Source organism: Ptychodera flava, chromosome 16 (genome assembly GCF_041260155.1).
Source record: "Ptychodera flava strain L36383 chromosome 16, AS_Pfla_20210202, whole genome shotgun sequence".
Classification (NCBI taxonomy): Eukaryota; Metazoa; Hemichordata; class Enteropneusta; family Ptychoderidae; genus Ptychodera; species Ptychodera flava.
Genome location: NC_091943.1, coordinates 3,011,521 through 3,039,485, shown reverse-complemented (window position 1 = coordinate 3,039,485; position 27,965 = coordinate 3,011,521). Strand labels below are relative to the sequence as shown.

Sequence of the window (27,965 nt, the reverse complement as noted above, 5' to 3'; positions counted from 1 at the left end):
TTGTCAATACAATGATAGGTCACCAAACTTTTTAGTGTCACTGTCGTCAATTATACCAGTTTCCTTTGGGTAATAAGGGTGTGCAAGTATTAACATCAAATGACTAACAAAGTCACTTCATGGGCAGAATCTTGAAAAATGGCTTTTTCTTCTCTTGTTAATAAAAAACCCCTAAACTAAAATATGCATGGGCTACCAGCAATTGTCACTGGGCTACCAACTGAAAATGGTAGCCCAAGTGGACTACCTAGGGAAAAAGTTAATTTCGAGCCCTGAACAGTATATACCTGTGTGTCAGTGTCTCAAAGGTTACAGTCTTCAGAAACGAAAATGTCAATGCCATGACATAAAAAGCAAGAAGGGCTTCCAATTCAAAATTTTCCTGAAATAACCTGATGTGAACTTATGAATATTCTCTGAACAACAGACTGGACCCTACTCAGCGAGTGAGCCCTCTAGTGATCAAATATAGAGAGTGTGAGAGCAGTATATGACCTTATATGACCTTTGGCCGTACAAAGTACAAGTTGACTGCTTGCGTGCGTATATGTCCCAGAGATTCACTGTAATAATAAACTGCAGTAGGGGGACCAGAGTCCATGCTCTTCTCCGGGGCTCGTCTAGGGCAAAAGATCAAAGATGTCTGTTCTGCGTACGCTATCGAGTGTAGCCCGTTTTCATGGGGTAAGTTTTGTTTTTATTGTGAACTTTAATAATGTAAGACGAGTATACTCCACTCGGACTCGTGTTTGTGTCTCCGATTCCGTTCACTGTGCACTCCCGCTAGGCGATTCGTGTTCAAATGTACTGAGAGACTGAGTCAGAGAAACCCGTGACGAAAGAGCATTATATGGTACCTATTGCGGTAAACTTTTGGGGCTTAGAGTCCCAGGCTGCTGCTGTTCAGTAGCCCACAACTTTCCCCGCGGCGATGGAGGGGAAAGGTGGCCAAAATCTCCAGGGAAAGTTATGGGCTTGGGCTACGGAACTGCAGCAAGGTCCTACGACTGATAATCCCTCTGGGACAGACAAGGCAAGTCGCAAAGAGTCCTGATTAAAGAACAACCTTAAGATAATAATTTTCATGTCTTCATATATCACAGGTGCAACGACCATGACCTTATAATTTGGTGGGTAAAGTGAAGCTGTTCGTAACTACCTTCCCACGTACATATGTGCAAAACGTGTCCATTCAGTGACCCTCTGAATTAAAATGCCCACTGCTTTCCATGCTACTCCCCACAACAGTTGATCAAGCTGCCCGCTGCCCTCTAAAGTAGGTCAATACAAAACTGTGCAGGCAACACACTTATCTAACCTTTGAATATTGTTTCCCTGCTACTAAGGCACTTAATCTTCCCTGACGTTCTATCAACCACAGCATTCCCCTCAATCCACATGTTTTCCAGTACCCACTGCCAGAAATTTTCTCCCTGCCCATGCACAGTGAAAGCTAAAATTTCTTCTGTGCCCACAGTAATTGGTGACTTTTCCTCCATGAATGTGCCTTCCTGTTGAAAAACTGCACACAAACACCTTTTTGCACAAGCTGCTTCATTTGCTGCACATGATATTAAAAAAGACTTAGGTTGTAGAGAACCTGAACACATTACCTGAAAATGCCATCGACTATGGCCTACTTTCTCAGACAAAATCACTAACTAATAATTAATCTAGATTGGCTTGTGTTCGAAGTAATACAGTAACCTTCATTTCAGACCCAATACAAGCCTGAGAAATAATTGGAAGGTGCACACATTCACATTTTTTCTGAAAAAAAGAAACAAACATACAAACAAACAAGCATGCTAGTTGCATGGCAGGGAAAAATGCTCAAAACTATTAGCCCTTGTATTATGTCTAGCCTGTTTAAAAATAACATACAACTTAATGATTAAAAAAAGAGTTGCCCTAAACACAATTGGAACTAATCTGGGATAATTGAATAGTGAAGTATTGAAGGTTTAATCTACAAATGTAAGCTAATCTGAATTTCTCTTGAAGCAACTTTTTTATGAGTAATTTGTGATATACCATTCAGCTATAGGGCACCAAACACTTTTCAGAAAGTTGAAAAATATAAAGATCCCATTCTCCCAAATTAGTTCCAATCATGTTTCTTTTTTACACATTGAGCATAAAGAAATAAACAAATGAAGAAATAGGAGAAATTAGCAAATAAGTTTTCAAACAAAGATCTGAAAAAAATAAACAATGCAAAGAAGTATCACTGATCGCAAATTATGTCACTTTTTTCTCATTAATATGCATAAATATTTGTCTGCAATTTCCGCATAAACAACGAAAATAAAACCTGCTATTGTTACAATATATACTTAAAGTCACACTTATTCATATGAATTGATGGCTCAGACTACAAGCTTCAACAACAGCCACACTCGCAACAAAATTTGTTTGAATTTTAGTCAGTGTTGTCGAATGTAGCGCATGTGCAGCTATATTTCGTAACATATTTGAAATTGCAATCAACACTATTGACATAATGTCATTATGAACTTATAACTCATCGGACTTTAACAGTGGAATCCTTTCCATCATTGTAGAACTTTTGCAGATATGCTAGTGTTCCGGGACTACGGCTGAAATCTACAGCATCTGGAGTGTATGAACAACCAGAAAATGATCGTAGTGGTGGCCTCTCATTCAGTGAGTTTACCTTATCATAATAGTAGGAGGTATATTGAATTCATAGTACGAGGCGTATTGAATATGTAAAGGCACTGCTTTTGATATTCAGTTGCTGAAACCTGGTAAATGATTTGTGAATCATCGCTTAGTTTGCAATTTAATTGTCAATATTCGACTGCATGTTTGATACACTTTACAGTAATTCTCTTCCCTATGTAAAATGGATTCTTGTTCTCCAAATCATATGAAAATGTCAAAGTTTTCAACCTGACAACAGAACCTGTATCGGTGTTGTATCCAATAAGAATGAGAATTCCTTCGTCAACAATTGCATATTGGACACAATGTGTCGTGTTGGCAAGGCTAAAGTTTGTACTTGATTATTGTTTGAAGAAAAGAAAAAAGGGAAAGCCATGTGTTTTACAGAACAAAGTACTGAAAATATTTAACAGGGTTGTGCGTAACGAACACGCTTGCTTTTGATCAACAAGACAAACTGTAGTAACGATGACAATAGAAGACAGTTGTATTGAGAAGACTCAGAAAGAAACTGAGAATAATCTGACATATACAGGAGCAGCATTCCCATGGTGGCAAAGAGATTTGACTTATAGCTCAAAGTTTGAGGAAAAGTCTGATATTCTAGGGTTTGGGCCAAAGTGAGAAATGCGCAGAAACATTGGATTACTTAAAATGGTCGCTACAAATGTGAAATAAAGATGTAATATATATCTATCATATGGCTCAATAAAAATGTTATGGCCATGACAGGGCTACACTGGACTGGTTGATTTCTTTGTCACAACTTGAAGACTAAAATCCACAAATCTGCATATTATGCAAATTTCATCGTGATATGATCAAACCTGAATGAGGTCACCTAGCAATTTACAATTTACAAAGCAAATTTGATTGCTATTGGACAAACGATTCCGGGAAAAAAATGTTAAAGAAAATTCAGTGAAAATAAAAAAAAAAGGATTCTTAAATAATTAAAGCGATGATACCTTTAGCTTTTTGTAATATTTTCATTTCTTTTTTATAAAAGAAGTACATTTTCTTTATCTCTTCTTCATTGTATGATGAATATGCAAATTTAGTATTAAAGTTGTCAACGTAATGAATTGTGTTCAAGATGCAAATGACATCGTTGAAAATGAGGTTGTCGACAACAGATCATCATTGCACATAACAGACAATGCAGACTCTGTTCACAAGTTAAAAATTCAGGCATTTCAACATCATTTTAGGAGTTGTATAAGAAACTTCATTTTACAGGCAAAGAAAAGAAACTGCATTGATAAATTTTAATGGACCTCAAAATAAAATTGGAGGATTATAATATTGACTATGAAGCTTTTTTTCAGCCCTGAAAGTTGTTACATAAGATCTATTCTACAGATACATGTGCATGTTGCATTTCCTTTCAGCGTTTACTGAGGAACAGAGCCAAATACAGGATATGGTTCGCAAGTTCACCAGAGAGGAAATCATACCAGTAGCTGCACAGTTGGACAGAACTGGAGAGGTAAATAAAATTAAGTGAAAACACACAGTCAGGAATGTTGAATTTTATAGTACAACTATAATGTCGCCTAAGCCTTGTTCAAAGGGCAATGTTCAATCTACGCACATGATTTCCTAATTGTCAATTTTGTGTATCTTCCCAATTATACTTCAAATTGGGACAGTTTAGGTACGCCTTGAAAGAGAAAGACTTAAACTTTTACTCAAACTTTCCTTCAGGAATCTTTCAACTATTCTCTTTCAAAATGAAGAATAAAAATTCGGGGTCACAGTGCAAATTTTGGTACTAGAGAAACAAATAACCCAAGATTTACCATTCTTTAAAATTCAAAATGGCCACCACCTCTGTGGAGAAAAATACAATTTACACCTCTATGGAGAAAAATACGAATTTTGAAAAACTAAGCCATTATGATGTTTTTTTACACCAAGAGCTGTACCCTCACACATGGTATGCGGAAAAGAAAAGTGAGAGAATTTGGATATCTATCCCAAGGTGTGTTCTACCTTAATTTTAAGGACGGCCCAATTACTTTTTGGATAAATCAAATGAAGTTAAGCTGCTTCTTGCTATACTAAAGTGACATGACTTGAACAACAACTCATTATCTGTGAATTTTATACTCTTTAGCTTTTGATGAAATCTCTGTATCAAACTTTCATGCAAAGTACATGGTAAGGTTTGGTCATCGAGGTGCCATAGAGCTACAGGCGAATTCTTCATTGCCACCTTTAATCAAAGTTTATTTTGGTTTCAGTTCCCTCAAGGCTTATTGACGAGGTTATGGGAGCTTGGTTTGCTAAATCCAGAAATTCCAGAGAAATATGGTAAGGACAAAGATGAGATTGAATAATCATACATGATTTCTGTTAGGCGTTTCATGATCAGTCTAAAACTCTCACTTTTAAAATGCGGCGTAAGTAGTGCAAGAGAAACATAAGTCATTTTTGTAGATGTATACATGCATAAGTTAGGGATAACGATGCAGCTAGTTACATGTACTACTAGATCACATCCTTAATTTCCAATGACATTGAGGTTACTTAGTTCGTGCCCTGAAAATGAAAGACTCAACATTTTGCTCAAACTTCCCTCAAGCCAACTTTCTCTTTTAAAATTAAGAGGGTCACTCTGCAAATTTTGGTACAAGTGAAACAAAGCGCCATCCCTGCTTTGTGTCTATGGGCAAAATAAGATTCCTGATTTTCACAAAACTAAGGCTAAGTGGAAGGCCAAGTGAATATTGTAAAAGTCTGAGAGTCTAAAAATTAGCCCTTGAGGCGCATCATATGTTAAGAATGTGAATCTCAATGTCAAACATCAAAGTTTTGATGCCATCATGAAATATTAACAATTTGTGGGTATGGGCTACTATGGCTTATTTTTGTTTTCCATGTACGACAATCACAGGTGGCCCTGAGCTAGGGACACTGATGTCATGCATGTTGACAGAGGAATTATCATACGGATGTGCCGGAGTAGCGTGTACTTTCACTGCAACAACTCTCGCTGTAAGTATTATAAGATCTACTATATTTATCTGCATATTATAAGTGCCCATGCTATATGCTTCACATAACACTAGCCATGCCAGCTGGAGACATTTTTGAAGAAGTCGGAATAGGGTCTGTATGAGTATAAGTGCCAACCCCTATTTCTAAATGAAATGACCTATTCCGGACCTTGGGCACTTTACACGCAGATAAACATGATGTGAACATTATCATCCATCACAGCTGGACACTCTCAACTAAAACTTAATATTTCGTTACTCCACAAATCAAAAATTAGACAAAGAGTCCCTGTATTTAGTGAAAAAGTAAATTCATATACTTGGTTGCCATTCAAAAAATATCCCAGAGGGAAAATGTATGAAAGTATGTGAATTCAGAGTTTCACACCCACAGTTTTATCGAACTACCAGAAATGTGTTGCTGCTATAATCCCCCTATATGACCACATTCATGTTCCAAAGGGAATGCTTGTAAAATAACCTGCAATCCTTTCGCGAGAATGGTTTGGCCCAAATCAGTTGAGTGATTGACATTCAGTGTGGGCTTGCCTATTGGGATTTAAGGGATCAGCAGAAAGAACAGTTACATATTGAACATATATATTTTTGTCTTTTGCTTCTGCTTCTATCATATTTGATTTACACTGACAAACTGACAATTACAGCAACAACCAGTAATTCTGACAGGTAATGACGAGCAGAAAAAGAAATATCTTGGACGGTTGATGGATGAGCCTTTAATTGTTGTAAGTATTTCTGGTAAATATTTGGTGCACATACAGTAATCATCCGAGTGAAGACTAGACTCTGTGAAGGAACAAGCAACGATACTCTCTAGACTAAGTGATCGAGTCACCTTTACTCAGACCATGGCATGCACCCGGTAGTCAATATAACATAATGATATTTGGCTGGGACTCCACCATTTCCTCTAAATTTCTGACTGTTTATGGATTATGACAGATTGACAGCAAAACAACTTAAAACTCTTGTGATATCAAAAGCGTTTATTTGATGACGACCTTAATTTGAATATCACTGGAATTTTGAAAAGAATTTGATTTTGGTCAAATTTAATCACTAAGAAATTTTGTGGAAATTTAAAGGCTGTTGTATAAACAAATGTTTCTGACAAGTCAATGTATCCTATTTTATGTTGCTAATTCAAACTTTTTTGCATTGGTTTTAAACTTTAAAGGAATCTACTTTCTTCCTGTATTCATTCAGTTACAATGAGCAAAACAGGAAACTTGACAAAATGGCCACAACTTACTGACCCTTGTTTTTTTTGTAACCTAGGAAATATTCATATTTTTTTTTACTGTGGCATATAAAGTAAATTTTCCGATATGCCCTGTAAACCAATAAGCTCTGAAAAATGACATTTTAAATCTATTTGGAGTCTGATGGTGCAACATCCATTGCTAAGAGTCAAATTTCCACTTTTTTCTCACAAGTCATATTGTGTAACAGAGCCCGGAACAGGTTCCGATGTCGCTGGAATAACAACCAAAGCTGTGAAAAAGGGAGATGAGTATGTAATCAATGGACAGAAGATGTGGATAACCAACGGTGGCCATGCCAACTGGTACTTTGTGTTGGCCAGAACTGATCCTGACCCCAGAGCCAAAGCAAGTGGTTCATTTACTGGGTTTATTGTAGATGGAGACACGCCCGGAGTACAGCCTGGAAAGAAGGTAAATGCAAGACAAACAAAACATAAAGTTTCACTAAATGCTTGTATATCCCCAGATTTATGCCCTGAATACAGATCAACATTGGATATCAATGTATTCAAAATAACATAACAATAAAATGAATACATGAAATAAGATGAAAATCAGAAAATCGATAAAAGGTGAGGTAGCTGAGTTGGTGTTCCATATGGTCTATGACCTACTTTGAGCTACAGGGTATTTCGCCAATAACTCACAAGAACTGTGTAATATCAGGACAGAGTAACTTTTTATAATGTGGTGACGATAAAGATCATGTGATTATACATGGGACATGAATGTTGGTTAAAACATGCACTTTTTGGCAAAATAAACTGTTTTTTGAAAATGTGTGCCAGTCTGGTGTACCTGTTTGAAGCATATAGAATATTCGTTATTGTGTTCTAAACTCCTTCAATCAAAAGTATGACAGGGACAAAGGTGTCATAGGGAAAGTTTGTTTCTTCCTTTGTATATGATTAAGAATGAAAACAATGCAAGTGTATTTAATATATTATCCATTCCGTGAAAACTACCGGTATGCAGCAAAATTCAGTTGCCAAATTTAAAAGAAAAGTATTGACTTGGCATCGGCGCGGCGTACGCATCAGTCTTTCACCAAAAGGTAGCGCGCCCTCTTGGAGCTGCTGATGAAATTCTTTCGATGTGCGATGATTTTTCACATGTGGTTGGGGTGACATCACCTTCATATGCATGATATGACATCATTTAAACAAATCGCTTTGATTGGTTAAATGATTTGCTTGCACATGGAGCGTGTTCAAGGCCAAAATTAAGTTTGCGCGCCAATTTAAGTTAAGTACACAAAGAGAAGTCCGCTATTCTTCCGCTTTATTACATGTAGTTATCACCTCTACCAGAGCTCCGGGCCTTGCTCTGCATTCACCGTAAACGCGCGGTCGTACCGCGGCAGGTTTTGGTACCACGTCCACTCAGAAGTGAAGTGCTTTTTCAAACAAACACAGAGCACAATCCGGATCGGTATAATGGCTTCAAACAAGTTTGCGTTGATCTATTGGTGCAAACATGGGGGCAGAAGGTGCAATGAAGAAACATGGAGTGTGCAGTGCACTTCGTCTATCATCGTCATCGGGGACGAACGTATCGAGATCGGGGAAAAAATACAACATAGCGCTGAAGTCCGATGGTAAATCACGGTACTACCCCGGAATTGTGAAGAAGTTATGTAAGTATTGTTTTTGCTATGATTTTATCCCTTTTACAAATTACAGTAAACATATCGTGCCGCCATACGACGAATACTTCGTTTTAGTGAAGTCTTGATGTAGATTTGTTCTCTTTATAATATCGCTATTGGGCATCCAACGATCTACGAGACAGTTTGCCGGAGTATTGCTTCAAATTTCGCGACCACCTCAATCAACGCGCGAAAAGCTGCTGAAGTATATTCCTTCTGTTTTACGTCAACTCTAGCTGCACCGATATTTTGTGTGCACGCAGACTTAGGGCAAATCTATGAGTTTCCTACAAACAGAAATAACATTTATTTAATAAACAATATTTTAACTTCATGAAAACTCTTCGGAATGTGCGGTTCAGCTAGCCACCCCACCCCCATAATGGTACAGTCCATTGGGTAGCGCTATATGTAGCACGACGACATGACCACTTGTCAAGTCAATAGGTACAGGACAAGATTATAAGTGACGCATGATGATGTGTGTTGACGTACTATACGATTTAATACCGTGCGTTCAGAAGGAGACCGAATCGGCGTTTCCTTGTAAATAATCCCTTCTTCAAGTTAATTTGTGCACATCGTACCTTTCTGCATATGTTTTGCCCCGTTTGCATGCAATCATGTAGATCTGACTGCTGACATTAAACCCGAGACCTGTATCACGTAGCAAGGTTGTTACAATCCTGGAGTTAGACTACACTACAGTTAACCCTTTGAGTGCTGTAATTTTTTCCCACCAAAATTTGAGTCCGACATTTTACCAATTTTTATTAATTTTCTGTGATTTTTTTGATAATTTTTGCCCAAATGGACGTAAAATTTTCACGGGCTACAGATTTTTTATCAAATTGTGGCAAAAATCCGAAAAAAACTTTTATAAAGGCGACAAAAAATTGACTTGGTGCTCAGAGGGCTAAGCAGTTTTTTGAGCGGGAAAATTTATCTCCATCGATCCAAGTCTGAGCAGATATATCTCGGATCTCGTCACATGTATTACATCACACCTTAGCAGGGCTGTCAATTATAGCCGGTCACCGGCGGCAAATCGCCGTCTGACACAGGTCTTGCCGCCGCCTGTTTTCCCTATTCAAGGCCTGCAGTGATGATCTTGACACACGTTATGAATTCTTTCCTGTCCCAATTCTACCGTTGGCTGCGCTGTGCTACAGAAGCGCATCCCCTAAGGCTCGTTGGTAGTCGATTTCTGATTGGTTTCAATCGGTACTGTCAAAAAGGTTTGCGTGTTCTGATTGGTTTTCGGACGTACACGATCGATATGGCTACGAAAAGAACGACAGCCACGTTGGATTTATGGGTCCAAAAAAGACCCCGAGAGGCTTACACTAGCTCTGGATATAAAAGTAATGTCAATATTTGTAAATCATTTTATTTTCCTGAGGAATTTCAGTGATCGGGGATTCAATCCATCAATGGTATAGCATGCAATGTGATTTCACGCCGCATCTGAGCAAAGTGCCATAGCATTACGTGTATTTAGCGACTGGAATTTTTGATTTGTTTTCCCGTTTGCAGATCGTGAACGCTCTTTACAATCAGTAAGAATCGTTTACTCAGCGCAAAAACAACTTTGTGGGGATTGACATAATTTTTAGTGAGTTTTGACTACCACTGGATTTGTTTGCACCAAGCCGTCGTTCTATGAAATGTATTCTTACGGTAGTAGGTAGGGACTGTGGTCGTTTCGAAGGCTCGAGTATTGAAGTTTAATAAATATTTTCCGACATCCAAAATCTTTCCTCAAAAGCAAATATCGGTATTCCGATCCTTCAAAATCATTTACCAAGACCAACATTTTTTAATGTTTAGGGCAATCACAAAATTTAGCTAGGCTTGACTGTATAATTTCGCGGTATCTTGCACGTACGTATGGCGGTAAACCATGTTTTGAATATGGATATATCATGCATGTAGTGAGCCTACCCACTTGGCCGGCGTGGGTTTCGACAAAACTCGGACTACTGTGAGGGATATCAGAATAGATAGTCATCAGGAGAAAAGATTTGATCGTTAACTTTCACGCGCAATGATTTACTACGTAAATAAATCAACATATTCTCAATCTTGTCGACTGAGAGGCCGACGGACAACGAAGCCACGCAATTTCATTAGCGGATGTAAACTTGAGTATGTAATTGTCTGTATGACGTAGCATCTACTAAAATTGTCTCTGGTAATGGTCTCGTATTTACCCTATTACATTTGTAAATTTTCACACTGGAAATTCATAGCCCGTAACTCTGAGGAGAGGTCTTGAAACAGACAAAATAAAATTACAGCAGTATCAACCAGACGCAGATCGGAATTTGTTGTCGTGACGTTATGACATCAGTTTTGCAGTGGGGACAAGATTTTTTAAATTCTAATACGATTAGCTGTTTTTGAATGGGAACGTATTACAATTATTGATTTACTTTCTGCAGATGTTGTTTCTTAAGAAATTTTTTCTGCAGGTGTAGTTTCTAAAGCTACATCTGTAGAAATAGTTTTTGCAGATGTAGTTTCTGAAGCTACTGTTTCATCAGCCTGAGAATCACACAATATTGAGGTATTGTCATCTGGTACTGCCATACAAGCCTTGGGCTTAGATGAGTACTCCAGTGATTCTGATTATGGTTCAGATTATGATCTTTATTAAGCAGGTTGTAATTCAACAGAATTTGTATGCAAACAATAATAACCTGGTGTATCAATAAACATATAAACTCTGTAATACTTCTGTTTGTCTTTCATAATTTATTTCACAAGATTCAATTTCATGTTACTTTTGATACTTCAGTTACGATAAACTTGACAGTAAATTGCCCTCAAAAGTGCCACCACAGGCCACCAATTGAAGATGAATAATTAGAAAAGCTTCAGCTTCAGGAGGGGGGACACCCCCTCCTGGCCTCCCCCCGCGTGCGCTTGCGCGCACGCCTTGCTTCGCTTCGCTCCGCACAAGGCTGTACCCTCCTGTTCTTTCACTTGTACCCTTCTATTCTGAAAAACATTGACAGCCCTGCCTTAGTAAAACATTGATTGTTCTGATATGGTGGTGGACTCTGAACCATGCTGAGATATGTGTTCAGTGAAAATTGGTACCGGTAAGGGATTATTATGATAAAATTAGCAATCTCAAAGATAATTTTAAAAGGCATTCACATTTCATATCTTGTACATAAATAAGTAAAGTTTGTGATTGGAGAGGAAAAAAATGTGTAAATTCTCAAGGAAACTGCTGGTTCTAATATCCATAGCAACTGAATTTGTGATAGCCTAGACCATATTTGAATTTCTTTGCATCGGCCTCTGTGCCTCCAACCACACTCTGGTTGGTCGGAGGCATGGAGGCCAAAGCTTAAAAATAGGGTCTAGGCTAACTTTGTGATGACCATGCCTTGAAACTTAAATTGATCAACTCTTCTTCCTAGATGCAGTTTTCAAAGTCATCAAGTTATATATTTGCATGATTTGTGTTTCAATTTCAATTTCAGGGGAAAAGAAGAAACTATTGGAGGATTTACAGTCAACTTTTGATATGGATGAACCAAGTGATGACACATGCAGGGAACAGTGGTCACCTGTCACTCAGCCATACACAGATGAAAGAATTACAGAGCCTGCAAGAACTGATAGGAAAAGGAAAGAAAATAGTCAACACTTTGCAGTCACAAAGATACAGTGCACAGAGGATGCCATATCTCATTCACCTATGGTGTTGTTAAATGAAATACGCCCTAAAAGAGAAAAAGGAACAAGCTGCGAGTCAAATTTGTCTGGCAAGGAAAACCCAACAGCCATCAGATCTAGAGCAAATGAAAGAATGAAGTCTGGTCAAAGGCCCTCCCAAAGTGGTAGTGATGTTTCTGTTGAAAACAAAGAGTCCAATCCGTGTTTTGGTAAAACTAGCTGTATGACTCTGCAGTCCTCTGAGCTTTCACATACTAATGACTCTAGTCAAGGTGTCTCATCTGTTCTTGCTACGTGTGATGACTTCACACCTCCACGATTTTCTTCATTGGATGAATTGTTTCAGGACTACTTCAGGAGATCGCGCAACAGTGGCTCAGGAAATGCATCTTCTATATCTACTCCAATTCCACCTTCCGGAGACTTCAATTCTTCTGACAGTCCATCTAGTAGTAGTTCAGATGACATTACACTTTCTCCCAGTATTCCATCACAACGCAGGGTCTCTTCACCACCTCAATTAACGGCGATTGAGTACCTGCGGCCAAATAATGACAATCAGGGCAGTGATAGCGACCATTCGTCATCACATACTGTATTGACTTCACCCATCTGTCAATCAGCAGGCGATGCAATGTCATGGTTGAGGCAGCGCAGAGGAAAGGATACCTGCCAACCAAAGTTACGACTCTACGAGGGTTACGATGCATTCCTTACACAGAGACAACTCAACGAAGCAATTGAATTTTCAAATAGTACTCGAGGAAAGCCACAGACAAACCTCGTTAGGAGACTCCTCCGTGTCTTCTTCCCAGATGATGTGCTAGCTGTGTCCAAGGCCATGACAATAGATAGGCAATGGCAAAATTCTGGACATCGTGGTTTGGACAGTGAAATAACAGGAGCAATAAAAGGTATGTACTGATCACATAAGTGTTTTCTTTTTCCTTTCAGGAGAGATAAAAAAAACTTTAGAATTAGTAAAACTTACCATAGAAAGTAGGGAGGCTCCCTACGGATTAAATAGTATACCTTTTTTTATTGTCTATGATGATTGAAGGTCCTGATGAGCCATGTTTTGATTTTCTAATGTTTACATCAACATTGTTTAACCCTTATATTGCGAAGTTCATATGTCATCATCAGGCACAGTTGTTATTAAAAACCAGTGGGGGAGACAAAGTTCCATATATGCTTTACTGGAATATTTGAAACCTCAAAATGCGTAGATGCTGTAAATTTCTATAAACCGTCTATAACATATACCATGTGAAAATAGGTGAAAATTAGCGTTGGCTCAATACTGCTTTTTATTGACTTTGCATCTGGGGAAGTGATGCTGTCTACCAGGATTAGAATTAATTGTGTGTACTATTGCTTAAGTTTTTTACCGCATTTGCATGTACCTTGTGTTTGGCCAGAGTAGGAAAACATCCGTACAATAGGAAATGATATCATATCAAAGTGTAACTTAAAATTCTCAAATATTCTCTGTTTTTTTTTCAGCATTTGTTCGCGAGAAGTGTCAAGTGGAAAGACTGAGCATTCCAATTTTCAATGATATCATCAATGATGAATGTGCTCAGGCACGAAGACGCAATAAGAGACGAGAGGAGAAATTGCCACGCCATGATTCCTCTTGAAATAGACATCAGTGAATTCACCGAGTAATGCTTTAACTCGCAAGGACTCTATTCTCATTGGTTCATTTCAGGCCATTCTTCTTTTACATATAAATGTATTACTGTTAAGCAATATTGCAACTGCCACACTGCCAGAAAGTGTGTATCTTTAAACAGAATTTTCATTCTAAAATTTAGATTTCTTTGTTTGATGATTGCCAGCCTTCAGCAAGATGGCTTGTATGCTTAAACCACATTACAAGATGTCTGCCCATACACACTGGAACATAAAAAGTATAGCAATTACTATTTCTATACTGTAATCTAATCACAGCTTCGTACTTACGCCAAACCAGTGTTCTTTACTCAAATTCCAGAACAGATTATGAAGAAGGATATCATCTGAAAGATTCTTTTATTTTGCCAAATTATTTATACTTTCATTCAAAAGCCATTAGGTGTGAATCATTGCTCGGCTGGAACATTGGTTATTAATAGATTCCTCTCACTGAAAATACAAACTTTGTTCAAAACACATACATTTATTCTATCCCATGACAAGCTTTTCAGGCCTAAACCTGCATTTATATAAAAGGATCTCTGATAGCCACAAAATCAGTCCCGAAAGGGTTAATTTGTATACAGGGTAAGTTCATTTTCCTCTTGTGAATTTGTCATCATGGTTTGCCTTGAAACCATTTTTGTCAACGGTAATTATGAGTCTCTTTAGGAAAATGGGGTTAACAATAACTTCCATTAATATTTGCAAGTCAGAGTTCAGTGATTGAGAGCACACACCCCAGGGTTTCCACATTTTATTAGAACTAATGTAGACTTATTTTGAGATAGTGATTGGTAAAGTCAAGTCATTTCAGCAAGTTTAAATGCAGTAACTTAGAATTCGCGTTGAAAGTGAAAGACTTTTAACTTTTGCCCAAACTTTTCTGTATGAAACTTCAAATCACCGTGCAAAGTTTGGAACAAGCATAACAAATTACAAAACATTTTGCGATATTTGAAGTTCAAAATGGCGGCCATTCCTGTGTTTAACTCTATGAAGGGAAATTAAATCTTGGATTTTCAAAAACTAAGACTCTGAAAGTTTTTCTTTTTCAAGAGCTTTAAAATGAGCCCCCTAAAGTGGTAGATCGGAAAAGAATTGTAGAAATTTGAGAGTCTGCCTGTCTGTCTTCGAGGCATGTTTATCTTAATAGGATATGTTTTGAATAAGATTCTGCAGTACAATCCTATGCTCTTAAAGCTTGTGAAGGGTCGGAACTCTGTGGGTAGTAGATTTTCACATGCATGGCGTGAATGCGATCTGCAGTAAGTGTCTCCCAGAAATCTCATAACAACTCTACTACATCACACTCACAGTCGGAAAAAATAGACATAGTTACTCAACTGTACAGTATATCAGAGTCTTTACATTCACAGACTTGGACCAAGTCTGGAAGTGATAAAGTTTTGAGTCTGTGAAATCTACTTATGCATACTGCATGCCCCATGTACTTCATTATATTCTTTTTATGTTTACCATTATTTAACCATACAAACTCCTACTATAGACTAAAGTATATATTTTAGAATATCGTTTACTGTTGAGCATTTTACACTTGTAAGAATTACCTCTCTACCCAATGTTTTGATAAAACCTTTACATTCATCATACTGATAAGACAATATCTTTTGCCTTTGTGCATTTTTGCATTGTTAAAATGTACGGTAAACAGGAATACCTCATTGCATTTTTCACATGTGAATAAAAACCCATACTTTTCAAATACTTACAGAGAGTACTGTTGAATATCTTCCATACATGTACATTCATGATATTCACATGCTTGTTTGTGTTGTTCATGCTTTTCATATTGACTGGAAAAAATTTGAATATTCTTCTCCCTTGAATGCTTTACACATCAATTCAGATAGTACTTTATATACTTTGCACATGCTTGACAAAATTTACAGTTGAATGCACTTCAGTGATTTGAGAATTTCCACATTTGTCAAAATTCAAATGTACCTTTCTCATGCTTGTACCAGTTTGCTACATCATTTTTTCAAGTTTAGAAACTTGACCTTAGTTATTTCAATCATAGGGATTTGAAAATGGCAAGAAAAAGGATCTGTTTATGACCTCATCAAATGAACGATAAATCAATTTCAAAATAGATAATGGTTTTCATTTACTTGCTGCCAAATTTCACGCTGACCCTGTAATAAAAATGCTTAATGAATTTCAACAATGTTATATAGTATCTTTAATGTACAATGCAAGTTTCATCAATTTTGGTCAAGTCAATTCAAATGAATATCCCTAATTCCAAAAGTTCATTAAATATGCAAATTAAGAGTTTGGTAAAAGGTGACCAAGGCATATATTGCGTAGACAGGGGTTAGTGGATCGTCAACAGTGGAACTCTCCAAAAACAATCGGCTTAAGGCTAATGCAAGGTTAAAGTTGTCAAGCAGTAAAAAATTTCCGGGGTTACCTCGGTGACAGTGACATCTTTCTCTTTGTTGTGAACTCTACAGTTGAGGGCGCACTAACCCCTGTATGCGTATATGCCTAGGTCACCTTATACTTGGCCAGGGTGCTACATACATGATAGCATGCAATGAAAAACATGCACACAACTCAACTCCTGGAAAAAATTATTGTTACGGGATTGTTGATTTTCACTAGCCATTTATTGTTTGCTTGAAATTTTTAATTGATATATATATATATATATATATATATATATATATATATATATTATATATATATATATATATATATTTTTCAAATTTTTATATATATATATATATATATATATATATATATATTATATATATATATATATATATATATATATATATATATAATAACAGAAGATTGCAGGATGCATGAAACGTAAGTAACAGATTTTATTACTTTGTACTTGAAGTAATTTGTATTATTATTTATAACACTTTGCATACCATAGAGCACTGTAGTGCATTTGCCCTGCATGAAATTTCTGAATTCTTCATTCTTATAACCATGATTAACTTCACAATTAGCTCAATAGAGAGAAAGTTGCAAAAGTTTAAGTACAATTAACATAAATGAGGACTGTTACAGGAATCTAAGTTTGTACCAGTCAGTGTTATGTACCTTGATGCAAATTTGCATACTTGGGATGGACTGCTGCAGGGATATCTCAGCAGACTATTGATTATTGCAGTTATACTGATTTCATCAATGGATTCATTACTGCAGTGCAAAAGTTTACTCATTTTGACTTTATCTGCTAGGAAATTATGATGGGACAGCGTTGCAGTGACACCCGTGGCGTCACATTTGAAGATGTTGTAGTACCCAAGGAGAATGTCTTGATTGGTGAGGGCGCTGGATTCAAGATTGCAATGGGAGCCTTTGACAAGACCAGACCACCTGTAAGAACTTTTCCATTAGCCTATCAAATCGCGATCACTGCTAAGATCCAAATAACAGTTGATTTTCACTTCAAAGAAAAACTTCACATTTTTTCATGAAACAACTTTCAATTTAGTAGTATCTTTATCAGACTCTACCTTACAATTTGTACCAGCACATGGATGTATGCTCAAAGCGTAACGTGAGACATTGAATCATAAATCATCTGGAAAATTCTACATCTTGAAATAACACTGATAACAAGGAAAGAATAACAAATAATTAACACAGAATTTTAAATTCAAATCAGTCAGTGTGTAGAAATATTACCAGGTATATTTGAAGTTCACAAACGACACTTCTGAAGACGGTGACCAAAGATAAGTGATGTGATATAACTGGTTATGAAAATTTGCTATTCACATAAAGAAACCAAGACATCTCCGTTACTATTTTTCTTCACTGCTACAGGTTGCAGCTGCTGCCGTTGGTGTGGCACAGAGAGCTCTAGATGAAGCAACAAGATACTCCTTGGAGAGGAAGACCATGGGAAAACCAATTGCTGGGGTTTGTCATTGAATTTTCTTTTTTATGTTTTGCCGTCCTATTTTGTCGTTCAGTACTTGAACTGGTAAAATATATTTGTCAGATGTTGATTTTCAGTGTACTTCCCAGAGCAATTAAAGCATAGAAGTTGCTACTCTTTAATTTTGGTATAACAATAGAAAACACTGTAACAATTATATTGTTATGCAAATTGGTTGTTGTGATATCAGAATTGCCTGGGAGAACACTTGTATGGTGTTTATGAACTCCACATTACACGGGTGAAGTCCGTCAATTGACCTACAGTTCTAGTATTGATATTATATTGATTTATTTCTGTTTTGGGAATTTTCTTCGTGTGATTATTTTGCGGTGTTGAGGTAGCCACTGAGTGTGGGCAAATTGCTGAATTTCTTTTGTAAAATGCCAGAAATCACAATGCTTGTTCAAGTGACCTGTAACAATCATCCAATCATGCAGGATTAAATTATTCTGGGTCAGTTGGAGAACTGAATATCATTACTTATGTTGACCTTAGAACATTGTATACAAAGTTATAGTTTTTCAAATACTTGAGACAGTGATTCCACTTGGTGGAGTTATAGTAAGTCTCCTTTATTTGCAGTTTTTAAACATCATAACCATATATAGTTGTTGTCTGATTCATAAATTGTCTGTCATTTCACTACAGCACCAGGCGGTTGCCTTCATGCTAGCTGACATGGCCATTGGAGTGGAAACATCTAGGTTTGTAATGCAACGCTCAGCCCTGCAGACCGACCAAGGGGAGCGTAATACGTACTATGCGTCCATCGCGAAAGCCTATGCCTCTGAAGTTGCCAATAGGTGTGCTGCTGATGCTGTGCAGATCTTTGGCGGATCAGGTTATTGCAGTGAATATCCTGTGGAAAAATTAATGAGAGATGCCAAAATATACCAGGTATGGCTTTGTCCCAAAGAACCTGTGTTTGTAAGAAATTAGTTTTCACTCTTGATAATATTTTCATGTTATAATGTATATGTTTTCATTTTTAACCCTTTGAGTGCCAAAGTCAATTTTTTTCACCTTAATAAAATGTAACCCCAGTCGAATTTTTTCAGGTTTTTGCCAAAATTTTGATGAAAAACTGTAGCCAATGAAATGTGATGTCCCTTTGGTCCAAAATTATCAAAACAATTACAGAAAAATTCATAAAAACTGGTAAAATGTTGCACTAAAATTTTGATGGAAAATATTACAGCGCTCAAAGGGTTAAGGTAGTTTGCGCACTAAAAATGATAGACGTAAAACATTTACTCAAACTTTCCTGACACAAACTTTTGACTAATCTCTTTCAAAATCTAGAATAAAAACCATGGGTTACTTTATGGAGTTATGGGGCAAGAGAAATGAATTACTCAATATTTACTGATATTTGAAATTCAAGATGGCTGCCATGCCTGGTGTTATCTCTAAGGAGGAAATAAAATTCCTGATTATCACAGAACTAAGCCAGTGAATAATTTTTTTACTCAAAGAATGCTGGGATTGAATTTTAGAAAGGCGCCCCGTGTCAAGAATTAGATTCAAAATTTGCCAGTTTTTAGACGGAACGCTGTAGTTTTCAGCTTGCAAGTGGAAGGTGGGCAGTGCGGTTACCATTGCAATGATAATGATTGCATAATACGTCCCTTGTTTAACGCAATAGGCTGTTATCATTGTAAAAATTGCCAATTTTTGTCCAAAATTTTTACACGTTACAGAAAATCTATACCTGCACTGCTGCAGGGTTTGACGTCGTGTACGTACGTGAACTGATTTCATCAGAGGGAAACTGGGCATAGTTGTCATATAAACGTTTATGAAATAACAATTAATTACATTTTATCGTGAATCAATACAAATAACATTGCCAATCTTAACCCCTGGCGCGACACCAAAGGCTGTGCCCTATATAATATCACCAAAAACAACTAGCAGATGTGGAATTCATATTTGTTAGTCTGTTTCAATTTAAAATTCAGGTAACATTTTATTTGCTATTTGCAAATGAAGTTTGTCCAATCAGATACGACATTTACGGGAAAAAATAATAATATGCTATAATTTCACGATTGCTTTCTTTGAGCGGTGTTGTGTTTAGTGATGCAGTCACAAACAGATCACCTGTCATCACGACACTAACCGTCTGATTTGCATCATTGTGATTTTCACTTTTCAGATTTACGAAGGCACATCTCAGATCCAGAGAATTGTGATATCCAGAGAATTGATCAGCAGATTCAAAGCAGGAGGTCACTGAGACACAATGGATCATTCATACCAATTCCGTGGAATATAACCATATCGGGATCAGCCAATCTGGTTTCAGTATTTATGTTGTGTAGAATAAGCTATACATAATAGCCAATCACGCTGGTTCTGCTAATTGCAACACGGAGCAATGCAAATTTTCCTTGGTTGAGTTTGGGTATAATTCTTGTATCAACTTATTGAGAATAGTGACAGATTTAAAACATCGACCCTCAAGAAATTTGCAAGGATCAATGTTTAAAGGCCATATGATACATGCTGGCCAATGGCCGAGTCTCAATTTTAGTTTGTACTCCCTTAAACTTCAAAGGACAATATCATTCTTGATAGGAGATGTGAGGAAAAAATCTGAATGCTTCTCAGGATATGCTTTTACTCTTCTTCATTTTGAACTTTGAGGACTTAAGTATTCTTCTATTAGTCTGCATTTATGTAAAATTCTATAATCACACCAGAAAGAAATAAATTATGTGAACAGACTGTCTTGATCTTAACTTACATTTATGGCAACCATTCTGTATTTTTTCAAAGTCTAAGAATATTCAGAGGTGCTTTGACAATATTTTCAAGTGTTTGCTGCCTGAAAAGTAGTGTATATGTATATATATATGGATATATATATATACATATATATATATATATATATATATATATATATATATATATATATATTAATATATATATATTAATTCTTGTGTTTCAAGGAATGATATATATATATATTTATATATATACATATATACATATTATATATATATATATATTATATATATATATATATATATATATATATATATATATATATATATATATATATATATATATATATATATAGTAATTCTTGTGTTTCAAGGAATGAGTTCAAAATTTAGAGTTGATATATTTTGCAGTATGCCAGTATATGAGTACACTAGCTTCGAGCAGACAGCAGTCGTGGTATATCTTGATCTCATAAATTGGTACACTTCATTCTTAGTTCATTGGTCACCAGATACAGCCAATGTCACTCACCTTCACAAATTGTGAGCATTGAACCCATGATGTGTTTTTTTTTTTCTGACTCAAATAACAGAAATTGTTATATACAAAACATCAAAACAGGTATAATTCAGAGTATTCCTAACCATGTCCTAGGTGTCTAGAATGGGTAAGCTGATTTGGATTCAATAAAACTTATTCTGTCTCTACTCATTAAACTAAATCTGATAGATTGGTGGTCATGTATTTTAGCAATGCAGCTGGCACCTAAACATGATACTTTGGGTACGTTGCATGATTTAAAGTATGTACCCCTTGGGAATGGAATGGTCACACAAAATGTCTATTTGTTTCTCTGAAGTTTTCATAGTATTTGACTTAAGATTTGTGCTTGTTTTTTCTTCCTTTTAACCTACAATTTCTCGCATTTACAAAAATGATGTGTATTTATATTTTGAAAAAAATGAAATATTCTTTATCACAGATATATGCAGAATTTGTAAGTAATTCGAAGATGGTGGCACCGTTCTTTGTTGGCAAACGTGAATACAAATACAACTCTTGATTGGTCCTTTATTGTATATGAAAATAATCCTTCATAGCTAACAAATACACATAAGCAAACAAACAAACAAACAAAGAGGGAGCCTGAGTGAACCCCCCCCCCCCCGGTCCTTGCGACCTTGCGATGTGAGCTTGTGAGCAAATTGAGTGGTGGTGAAGCCACAGAAGAGTGAGGGTACTCGCCAAACCCTACTGAATGTTATGCTGTTATCCTTAATTTACACCGTAAATGTCAGGCTTACTGCACATACAAATGGCGTTCACATTAGCAGTTTGACAATTTTACGAATGCACAGCTCTTAATCACTTGTAATCATGTTCATGTGTCTGCATCGGAGGGTCGGGTTGGTCGTGCACGCGGCCATGCTCGTAGGTAGCCATCCCATCCTCGATCGTTTCGATTAGGCAGTACTGTCTACCCAGAGACTCATGTAGGAAAAATTTGGACAGGTCACGAAATGGATATGAAATTTATGGCGAATAGAAAGAGAACTGTAAACGTATACACTCTGACCGAGAAATGCGGTAGAAAATGACTCATTTACTGAAATCTGACTTTGGGATGCCCCATTGAATTTCAGGGATAGCTCAATTATTCAAAAGAGGTGACATAAACACTACCGTATTTTCCGCATTTGTTTTACGTTCAAGGAGTCGGCTTCCCAGTTACGGGCGTGCCCATTACTTTTCACCATTACATTCTCAATGCTTAACTTGCTCAGTCTGATCACGAGGCCAACGATATCGTGTGTTCGTAGCACTGGCAGATTGGTCAAAAGTTTGAAGAATTGTCAATGCTACAATTTCCGAGTGGCCATTAAAGATGATTCATTCTTGATTGCCGTACAAACGAGTGTGTTTTGACTATAACGAAATTTCTACGCAGACCGTACATTTCGTTTGGATGAGAAGTACTTATCGCTGTGTTGCTTTGTATTGCTCTCCTTGACGATCACCAAGAAGATCGACGCATAAAAAACTATATATGACATGAACGCGGATTTTCTTGACGAAGAACAACCGAGCAGAAATAGCCCATATTCTGTCGGGAGACGAGGACACATGACTTTTGCATGTTACAACATTAATGTATGTGATATGATGTGTTAGCGATGGCTTGCAGATTAATTCAGTACTTGCATTTAAAAAAAGAATAAGTTTGTAAATTGGAGGCAAACAATGTCAGACATATCAACTCAATTTGTACAAAGCAGAAAAAGACCTATACAGAAGACTGAACCTACCTATAAGCACAGCTTTGTAAAAAAAGCGATATTTCCAAAAAAGCGTATGTCTCTCCTCATTACTACGGGCTAACACCAGATGTAAATAGAGAATTAAGCAGCCAAACTACACTATTGAATTGCCTCTAACTCCATTGTTCAATTTCAGGTGAAATTGTTAATGTCTAAAGGTTAAGGTCACGTAAGCTTACTAGTAACTTACCACAGTCCCTTTGGTGGAGGGACTGTGAACTTACGATGACCCTTTATTTTCATTCCATTTTAAAGTGGCACTCACATTTGGTAACATTTTTAAAGCACATTTTTTTAATGCCAACGGTCGATATTTGACGAGGCGACTGCGCGCGGATCACGAGATATCGACAAAAACATGTCTTCAAAAAAGTAAAAGTTTGAATTCCGGTGGCCCACCTAAATTCAGCTTCCGAACATCGGAAGTTCGGCACTGGGGCCATTGTCAACTAAGCTATGGAGTACGAGTCTACGCTGACGCTGCTGTACGCCATAGTACTACTGGCGTCGGTGATCGGTCATGGCCTGTGGGAGAAAGCTGAGTCTTACTGACTTGGCGTATAAACGAAAAACAATTTTTGCTGATTCCACCAGAATTGGCAAAGGTGACTAGCACAGTTACGTGCGGTTGATACATAGCGGCCGCCGCGTGATATGCATAGACGCATGCCACGCGCGCATACCACGCGCGCGGCGTACTTTGTGACAGACGACAAAATGTAGTCATCGGAGGCGGCTAATATTTGACATGTAAAAACTGATGTTTATGTAATATTGGTTAAAAATATAATACAACCGATTTAGAATAATGAAAACGACAAAAACTAAGGAGAAGTTTTTAAAAACTTACCTGAGGTAAAGGCATAATGCTGTATATGAAGTCTTTGCAGTGCACTGGGAAGTAAATTAATTGCGTCGTTCGAACTTATTGTAGACTCCCTAGAATATCGTCAATCAGCACAACAACAAACCTTCGGGGGATTTCGAGTCAAAATTAGAACGATCGTAAAACTTCGGGATGTGAAAAATACGCTCGGGAAATGACATGTTTTTATCGATATCTCGCGATCCGCGCCCAGTCGCCAATTCAAATATCGACCGTTGGCATTAAAAAATTGTGTTTTAAAAATGTTACAAAGTGGGAGTGCCTCTTTAGAGAGATTAGCTTGACGGTGCTTTACGTTCACTTGAACATACGTTGAGCAAAACGGCGTTTCACTCCAAATCCGCAATAGTTCAACATAGTATACAGTGAAGAAAAAAAATGACACAGAAGAAAGAAACTATAAAATGAACGAAAGACAAATTTATCGGCACTTTCATCATATATTTCAGTGGATATATTGAAAATTGCTCGGCTTGTTAACTTTCTTGTTTAATATTTTGTTAACATAACCGTATGTTTTCATAATAGAATTCTCTAGCTATCTATTCATTCATTTGTACGTTTTATGAGATTGTGTCTGTGAGAAAAATAACAATTCTCTCCTTAGTGTCGTACAGTTTAGGGTTGTTCCGTTTTTCGTTTTTCAATATTCTTAATTATTTCAAATCTTATTCCCCGATCCCCTGTGTTCGTCAGGGTGCACTCCCGAACTTAGTTATGGCTAATCTATCACTCGTTACCGCCTACGCTGAAATATGTTATGATCTATTTCCGGCAAATCTTTGTTAGTCATAGGAAGATGATTAACGGCGATGCAAAGTCATGGCATCGAAGAACTTGACCTATTTTCTTATACTGAGCTTGTTTATGGCAGAAATTTAAGGAATGTGCATTGCTTCAAAACGTGTCTTGAGAATTAAACAGATTTTACCCAAGCTGTTTATAAGATAGACGGTGAAAAGTTGTGTAATCCCCCGCTCATTCAACTATTTGTCTCTTTTAGTCTGAACTTGGTGAGTTATTCATGGGTATAAATTTCAACTAACAAGTTATTGGTGATGACAAAAATTGCAAAACAAGAAACACTCCGTGGTAAAAAAATTGGTGGGATTTAACTTTGCACTGAGTATTCACTGCTGTATGTACAAGTACTGTAGCATTCATAATCGGTAAAAATAACAGCCTTCCTGACTTTCCATACGTAGGGGGATGCAGGGGATGGTATTGATGATCGCTATCTTAGGAAACACTCAACAAACCAGCACTCATAAACGTATATACAATTATAGGGAAATGAAGCACTTTGATCTCACTGATATCGTCTCAGTTCCTTTTTTCAAATTGTTTTATTGCGCTAATAGTATCATATATTACCTGGAAGTGTCCTCGATCGGAACACATTTAATTCATATTCTTCTGCATTGTGGAATTAGGAGAGGTATGAATAACTACCCTGCGGCTGAATGAAATGGCATACCGCTGTTTTGCTTTTTACTGCATGAAATTGGTTGGTTTTCAAAGTATAGGTGATACACCGTGTTGCAATGAGTTGTGATGGGTAGCACTCTCCATGATGCCTTTTATGCTGTCCCTGTTACCAGGCAATCTTTTTTTATCATGTTGCTGTACTTAACTATGGTACGTTGCTATTTGCGTCCGTTGTCACGTTCGGGAAATTTCATGAATACAGCATTGAAAAAGCGGAAGAGCGCGAACCCGGTTGTGTCAAACCTCACAAGCAGGCGCCAGGCTACGAGTAAGTCTGTACTTTGTCAATCTCTACCTGGATATTGACGGTATTTGAACCATCAATTGGCAAACACGTACCATGAAGTCGTGTATTACAATGACAATTAGATTATAAAACTGCACCGTAATACGCTGCTCTAAAAGGGCATGTTGTGTATCTGCTTTATCAAAAAATAAGTTGAACAACCTGATAAAAAAAATCAATGAAAAATTATTGTCTAACAGCATATAAACACTCAATGTCAAGAACGACAAATGCGTGAACTCAGGATTGAGGAGTGTCCCTTTTAACATGCATCCGAGCAGAAACTTCTCAACAGCCACTGTGCTCAAAGCGCTAAGTCAAGATGTTATTGGACCATTCATAGACGGTGCGTCGTTTATTGCGTCAATTTTTTTTCTTGGCAAGAATGGGAAGACTCTTAGTTTCGAGGTAATATGTTTATTTTTATTATTTTTAGTGCACTTATGGGTATCGCCTAGCCCTTCCGAGGAATAGGTAAATCCCCTTCCTATCTCTCTTGTCTTTATTCGGTGATTTGGAAAGCATTAATGCAATCATGTGTTTCTGATATATATTTATATATAAATTATCTTACTCTGTTGCTTGTATTTTTACCTGTTTGCAAATAATTTAGAAATATAAAAGTCATGTCAATCAAAGATGTCTTTAATGAATCAAACATATTTTAATGAAATAAACGCATTGCTTGAGGATGTTAAGTTTTCTCTCTAATTTAAGGTAATATGCACCTCGAAAGTGAAAGACTTAAACTTTTGCTCAAACTTTCCTCAGTGAAACTTTCAACCATTCTCTTACCAAAGCAAGAATAAAAATCAGGGTTCACCGTGCAAACTTTGGTACTAGAGAGACATATAACTTGCGATTTCTCGATATTTGAAATTCAAAATGGCCGCCATCCCTGTGTTAACTCTATGGGAAAAAATAAAATTTTCGATTTTTGAAAATCTAAGACGGTGAAAGCTTTTCTTTTGCCAAGAGCTTCAAAATGAGCCCCCACAAGTGGTAGGTTAGAATAAAATTGATAAAATTTGAAGGCCCGAATTTCTGTCCCCGAGGTGCGTTCTACCTTAATGCATCCTAAATTTTAAGGCATATTACTGTCACCAGTCCGGCCCGTAAGTCACTGTAATTTCTTCATGAAAAGTAAACACAATATATTCAGAAATCTAAGTAACTGTGATTCAAATTGCTTTTTCTTTCTGAGACTATGAAAACCCTAATGATGAGACAAGTGAAAAATCGCGGCATATTGTTACATTTCAGCTAACGGATATACAGGTTTGGTAACATTCACCTGGATGGGTAGAGTTTTTGTAATGCTTAACCTATGATGCTGTTCCCGATCAAAGGCAAAGGAGATTTATTGCGGCGTTCTTGTCAGCGCCTTTTTATCAAACGCTCGTTTAACAATATCGCAGTTAGTGTTCTCTGACCGTATTAATGTATCATTAATTTATAAGTCGACTGTAACCAAACCGGTAATTGTAGACAAGTGCAATTTATTATCTGCTGTGTTGTTAGTCTTTGTTAGAGACGTGCCTCAGTTTCAACTAAAGATGCTCAGATGGTAGGACGAGCAACCAGCAAGTTCAGTGCATTCAATTCAATACAGATGCAAATCTACAAAGTAATCTTGATAATAAGTTTCGAACAGTCCTAAGCTGCTTGCTTACTATGGGTGAATTCCGGATGTGTTCATACAAAATATTAGACTATTGTTGAAATCAACATTTCAAATCTGAAATTTACAAACATTGATGAAATGCGATGTTAATATCTATCGATAATTATACTGCATGCACGGCAAATGCAGGCCTGGTTTACATCTGGTTAAAAACATCTCAACGCAAAGTGTCACGGCAAACATGGCAAAACTATCATACAACTTGAGGCCTATCGTAGTTATTGTGCTTTTCCTTTGTCCTAGATGGTGTCGTCACATCTAACGTGCACACAGTATTTTAACATCGATAAAATGTTATGATTTCACATCAACATACTTTTTTAGCAAGAACTTCAGACGACGTCTTCGATATGTGAAGCGTAAACACAGTATTTCACGTGTTGATAAGAATGTAGATAATTTCCAATAACTGCTCGACATTTCAAGACCAATGTCTCCTTTGTCAAACGCGTATTTATGTTTGTAGGACTACCTCTTTGAGCCCTTGGTAGACTGCCAAATAAAGCTTAAATGCTCCAGTCACACGCTGTTGTCATACAGGCAATTCATATGATTTGTCATTGAGTCCATTGTTGTGTCTTTCTTTAAAGTCTTCTGTGAAGAATCTCTGCAAATGATGAAAACATTGAATTTGTAATGATG

The 27,965-nt window shown here is 37.0% G+C and overlaps 2 protein-coding genes across 4 annotated transcripts in view; one reads left to right on the top strand and one right to left on the bottom strand.

Moving 5' to 3' along the window:
* The first annotated feature begins 505 nt into the window (after window positions 1-505).
* Window positions 506-20,661, top strand: LOC139152527 (medium-chain specific acyl-CoA dehydrogenase, mitochondrial-like). Of its 3 annotated transcripts, XM_070725718.1 has the most exons (11): window positions 506-684; window positions 2,565-2,667; window positions 4,080-4,177; window positions 4,935-5,004; window positions 5,588-5,688; window positions 6,356-6,436; window positions 7,148-7,387; window positions 17,222-17,362; window positions 17,814-17,909; window positions 18,580-18,828; window positions 20,090-20,661. In XM_070725718.1, exons 1-11 carry the CDS (start codon window positions 640-642, stop codon window positions 20,168-20,170), a joined length of 1,305 nt encoding a protein of 434 aa, XP_070581819.1. In that variant the 5' UTR covers window positions 506-639; the 3' UTR covers window positions 20,171-20,661. The 3 variants fall into 3 exon arrangements, with proteins under 3 accessions (XP_070581819.1, XP_070581817.1, XP_070581816.1); XM_070725716.1 differs by lacking the exons at window positions 506-684; window positions 2,565-2,667; window positions 4,080-4,177; ... (5 more) ...; window positions 18,580-18,828; window positions 20,090-20,661 and adding exons at window positions 8,392-8,612; window positions 12,122-13,231; window positions 13,824-15,727 and having other exon boundaries at window positions 7,247-7,387; XM_070725715.1 differs by lacking the exons at window positions 506-684; window positions 2,565-2,667; window positions 4,080-4,177; ... (6 more) ...; window positions 18,580-18,828; window positions 20,090-20,661 and adding exons at window positions 9,591-9,988; window positions 12,122-13,231; window positions 13,824-15,727.
* A 5,610-nt stretch (window positions 20,662-26,271) lies between these two features.
* LOC139152526 (fibroblast growth factor receptor 3-like) overlaps window positions 26,272-27,965 on the bottom strand; it is a 32,594-nt gene continuing 30,900 nt past the window's right edge. Inside the window, exon 9 of the mRNA XM_070725714.1 lies at window positions 26,272-27,930. Coding sequence (XP_070581815.1) covers window positions 27,856-27,930 — 75 coding nt within the window. The 3' untranslated portion in view covers window positions 26,272-27,855. The remainder of the gene's footprint in view (window positions 27,931-27,965) is intronic.